This window comes from Mandrillus leucophaeus, unplaced genomic scaffold (genome assembly GCF_000951045.1).
Source record: "Mandrillus leucophaeus isolate KB7577 unplaced genomic scaffold, Mleu.le_1.0 Scaffold54, whole genome shotgun sequence".
Taxonomy (NCBI): domain Eukaryota; kingdom Metazoa; phylum Chordata; class Mammalia; order Primates; family Cercopithecidae; genus Mandrillus; species Mandrillus leucophaeus.
Genome location: NW_012105808.1, coordinates 137,017 through 141,904, shown reverse-complemented (window position 1 = coordinate 141,904; position 4,888 = coordinate 137,017). Strand labels below are relative to the sequence as shown.

General features: G+C 60.7%; 1 protein-coding gene across 1 annotated transcript in view; it reads right to left on the bottom strand.

The window, feature by feature from the left end:
- Window positions 1-916: 916 nt before the first annotated feature.
- HMHA1 (histocompatibility (minor) HA-1) overlaps window positions 917-4,888 on the bottom strand; it is a 24,152-nt gene continuing 20,180 nt past the window's right edge. The window contains exons 18-21 of the mRNA XM_011997460.1: window positions 4,572-4,798; window positions 4,286-4,496; window positions 3,098-3,206; window positions 917-1,315 (exon numbers count right to left, since the gene is read on the bottom strand). Coding sequence (XP_011852850.1) covers window positions 975-1,315; window positions 3,098-3,206; window positions 4,286-4,496; window positions 4,572-4,798 — 888 coding nt within the window. The 3' untranslated portion in view covers window positions 917-974. The remainder of the gene's footprint in view (window positions 1,316-3,097; window positions 3,207-4,285; window positions 4,497-4,571; window positions 4,799-4,888) is intronic.

The following is a 4,888-nucleotide window of genomic DNA, read 5'->3' as shown; positions in this document are numbered from 1 at the left end:
CATACTCCAGCTTGGGCCGCAGGGTTACACCCTGTCTCAAACAAAACGCAGTTCCACAGGCATATGGGCCACGTTTCCAGTGCTTGGTGGCCACGTGGGGCTGGCGTGTGGAACCTCAGAGCTCAAGAACACGTCCGTCATCTGGAACGTTCTCCTGGACTGCCCTGGGCTGCAGGTGGACACGACACGGTCATTCGATGCCTGAGTGTCGGCACAGCCTGTCGTGAAGACCACCTGGGCTCCCACCTCACGGGGCCCCGTGGCAGGGGGTTTCCCTTCCTCACATCTCCCCTGGGAGGAGGCCCAGGGCCACGCTGCGGGGCTGTGTCCCCTCCCTGGCCCCTTCCAGGCTGGCAGCTGCCACAGAAAACACCCGATTAAAACCTTTATTTCAGCAAAATACACGTGCCTGTGAAAAACTACACGGTGGCTTCCGAGAGGCCCCACTGTGTACCTCAGCCCCAGGTGGCCACACCTGGTGTTCTGGAAAAGGGAGTCTAGGGCCAGTCTTCAGGCCCTGCCGGACTGCACCCTGGACACCGCACCAGACCCCAGCCTCCGCCCCCATCCACAGCTCCCAGAATGGTCTCCGGAGTCCCTGCAACAGACCTGTGAGAGGCGGGGCAGGGCCTGCCCTCCCTGTGATGACCGGGGCATGCGCCGGGCAGGGACAGCTTCCTCCATCCACACAGCCCTGTGGGCACCAACAAGGCCACCGCGACTTCACAAGACAGCAGTGTTCCTCAGCTCAGCTGGGCCGGGGAGCAGGGGAGAGCGCAGGGCACACCCCGTGGCCCCGAGACCCTTGTGCTCCTGGAAGCTTCTGGGAGGCGGCGCGTGCTGCCAGGACAACCAAGTCCAGGTGCTCTCAGCAGCGACTCCAGGACGGGACCCCAGGACGGCGCATAGAGCCCCCCTGGAGGGACAGGAGCAGGCAAGAGAGAAGCCACCTGTGGTCCCGGCCCCGCCCCAGCTCACACGAACTCAGGCCGCCTCTCCCTGCAGGAACCCAGCGCGATCCGCCCGCCACGGAGCCTCATGGTGGGCAGTGGGGCCTGCAGCACGTTGTTGGACTGGTTTGTGTTGAATCCTGAGAGCTGCCGGGCCGGGTCGTCCTCGTCCCCGTCCTCCCGGGCGGTGGCCTCCAGCTGCTCCTCGCTGCCGCTGTGGCTACCAGAAGCCTCCTCCAGGCTGGCCTCACTCTGCTGCTGCTCCAGGAGGCTGAGGCGCCGCAGGGCACTGGCCTCCGAGGACAACAGCAGCTCGGAGGCCTCCTCTAGGTCCGAGTCCGAGTCGTTGGACACAACTCGGGATTCTGAGAAAGGGAGACAGAGATGGAGGAGAGGCAGAGATGGGGAGAGACAGATGCAGGAGAGACAGAGGACAGGTGGGGAGAGACAGACAGGGAGAGAGATGGGGAGAGAGATGGAAGAGACAGATGGGGAGAGAGAGATGGAGAGAGAGATGGACAGACAGATGGGGAGAGAGATGGAGGAGAGAGAGATGGAGGAGAGACAGATGGGGAGAGAGAGATGGAGAGACAGATGGGGAGAAAGATGGAGGAAAGAGAGATGGAGAGAGAGATGGACAGACAGATAGGGAGAGAGATGGAGGGGAGAGAGATGGAGGAGAGACAGATGGGGAGAGAGAGATGGAGGAGAGACAGATGGGGAGAGAGAGATGGAGGAGAGACAGATGGGGAGAGAGAGATGGAGGAGAGACAGATGGGGAGAGAGACACAGAGAGACAGATGGGGAGAGAGATGGAGGAGAGAGAGATGGAGGAGAGATGGGGAGACAGACGGAGGAGAGAGAGATGGCGAGAGACAGATGGAGGAGAGAGATGGAGGAGAGACAGATGAGGAGTGACAGATGGAGGGGGGGAGAGACGGAAGAGAGATGAGAGAGACAAGGGGAGGGACAGAGAGAGGGGACAGAGAGAGGGGACAGGGAGTGAGGAGGAGGAGGAGAGAGATGGGGAAGAGACAGAGATGGAGGAGGAAAGGAGAGAGGGGTGTTGATAGAGTCTGGCTCTGTGTCCCCACCTAAACCTCATCTTGTAGCTCCCCTAATTCCCACGTGTTGTGGGAGGGATCTGGCGGGAGACGGCTGAATTGCGGAGGAGAGTCTTTCTGGGCTGCTCTCGTGACAGTGAATGGTTTTCACAAGATCTGATGGTCTAAAAAGTAGAGTTTCCCGACACAAGCTCTCCCTTTGCCTGCCACCATCCATGTAAGACGTGACTCGCTCCTTGTTTTCCGCCACAATTGTGAGGCCTTCCCACCTACGTGAACTGTAACTCCACTAAACCTCTTTCTTTTGTAAATTGCCCAGCCTCAGGTATTTCTCTCTTTTTGAGACCAGAGTCTCGCTCTGTCGCCCAGGCTGGAGAGCAGTGGCACGATCTCGGCTCACTGCAACCTCCGCCTCCCGGGTTCAAGCAATTCTCCTGCCTCAGCCTCCTGAGTAGCTGGGACTACAGGCACCTGTCACCACACCCGGCTAATTTTTGTATTTTTAGTAGAGACCGGGTTTCACCATGTTGGTCAGGCTGGTCTCAAACTCCTGACCTCAAGTGATCCACCTTGGCCTCCCAAAGTGCTGGGATTACAGGCGTGAGGCACCGCGCCTGGCCTCAGGTGTTTATCAGCAGTGTGAAAACAGACTAATACAGAGGTACCGTAACTAGATGCGGCACTCAGGACTGGCTGCCTCTGACAGGTGGCGCCAGCCCCACCTGAGTCAAACCCCCAGCCCCGTGCCCTTCTCTAGAAAATGAGGCTGCTGCAGGAAAGGCACTTAGCCTGGCCAGGTGCCTGGTGCACCTGGAGCCTTGCACAGCGTCAGCCGCACGTTCACATTGCCGGTTTCTGAGAGCGGGGTAGGCGCCTCAAAAGGCACTGCCTTGCCTCTGTTTGCAGCTGGTTAAAAGAAAATGAACGAGTAGCTCACAGGTGTGGTCTCCGTGGCAGACAAAATCCACAGAATGTGCTGCGCCGTGGACCCTGCCACGTGTGCACAACTAGGTCATGGCACCTGCGCCCACGGGTGGCACACGCCGGCCTCCCTTGGGGCTGTTCGGGCAGCCACACACTCACCTCTGCACCCGTCCTCCGCAGTCTCCTGCAGGGGGTACACCACCCCCTCGCCCGCCTCCAGGTACGGCACCTGGATGACCACCTCAGCTCGCTGGCTGGATGACTCGTCCTGCAAGGGCAGAAAGGAAGTCAGGGAGGGGCCAGGGCTCCATTTTCCATGTTACAAATTAACAAACACACCACACAGCCCCTAACAGCTACTGACACCCGCTGCTGCCCAGGCTGTGACCACACTGGCCGTTCCTACAAGGAACATGGGATGGGAATTTCTGAAATTCCGCTCCTCTCGCCACCCACGTCTGCTCCTGTCCCCATCTGTGGTTTCTCCCGAGAGCTTCAAGAGCACAGGACAGAAAGGCCATACGCAGCACAGACACCGTCAGAGCTGTGGGCCCCACTGTCCTGAGACTGCACCCCAGGCGGTCTGTCCTCAGCCAAGAGCAAACCCGGGAAACTGCACCCACTAAACGCCCAGGGAAGATGGATTGAAAAAATACGAGAGGCCAGGCGCGGTGGCTTACACCTGTAATCCCAGGACTTCAAGAGGCCAAGGGGGGGTGTGGATCACTTGAGGTCAGGAATTCGAGACCAGCCTGGCCAACAAAGTGAAACCCCATCACTGTTAAAAATACAAAAATTAGCCGGGCATGGTGGCGGGCGCCTATAGTCCCAGCCACTCGGGAGACTGAGGCAGGAGAATCGCTTGAACCTCGGCAGCGGAGATTGTGGTGGGCTGAGATCGCCCCATTGCACTCCAGCCTGGGCAACAGAAGTGAAACCACAACTCCTAGACAGGAAACTCTGAAGCAGGGAATTGACCTCGCAGCGGAGTGCAGTGGCAGCTCGGGTGGGCTGTGGACACCTGGGCTAGCGTGCTGCTTGTGGCTGCAGGCAGCACCGGGGTGGGAAACGGGGAAGGAGGGTGCCTGAAGGATGAGGCCCAATGCCAGCCCCAAGGGAGAGTGGAGGGGCCGCCGCAGAGCCTTTGCACCTCTGCCAGATTCAGTGCAGACTTCGCGCAGTTCTTTGCATGAAAGACAAAAAGACACAGGCCTCTCGAACTACCCCGTCCAAACTAAATTATCTCCCTGTGGTTCCTTGGGCTTCATCCCACAACGACTGTCCCCAGCAGCGCCCCCTGCTCCCCAAGCCCCGAGTGGACAGCCCTGGTCAGGCCCACACCCTCACCTGGCCCCCGGGGGTCTCCTCTGGCTCCTCCTCGAAGACCAGCCCATAGTGGACGATGAGAGTCTCGATGACGCGGGCCTGGTGGGGGTAATCCACCAGGGAGGAGAGGGACACGGTGGCCTCGGTGGGCCGTGGCCGAAGCAGCGTGGGCCCGAACACGATGCCCAGGTTCCCAGGGGTCATCTTGTTGTCCTGCTCCACCTCCACGATCCTGCGGGGCGGGCAGGGCCAGGTGCTGAGCGGCTCCCGGGACCCCGAGCCCTCCACCCCATATGCCGGGCCTCACCTGCGTAGGTGCCGCAGCAAGTACTGCAGCGAGGCCCGGTTCTCGAGCGGCAGGTCCCGCAGGAGCTCCCGCAGCCGACCTGCCATGGCCACCGCCACTGCCTCGCTCTCCGAGCCGTCCTGACGGCCCCGGGACGCCGCCTTGGCCTCGGCCTCTGCCTTCAGGCTGTCCTTAGCCAGCCCCACGAGCTCGTGGTAGAGGCGGAAGGAGATGAGCGGCTCGGGAAGCTGTGCGGTGTCAAGGGTCAGCAGGTGTTGGTGGGCCCGGCCCAGCCCCCACGCGTGCCTACCACGTGCGCAGCCTCAGCCCCCACCCCC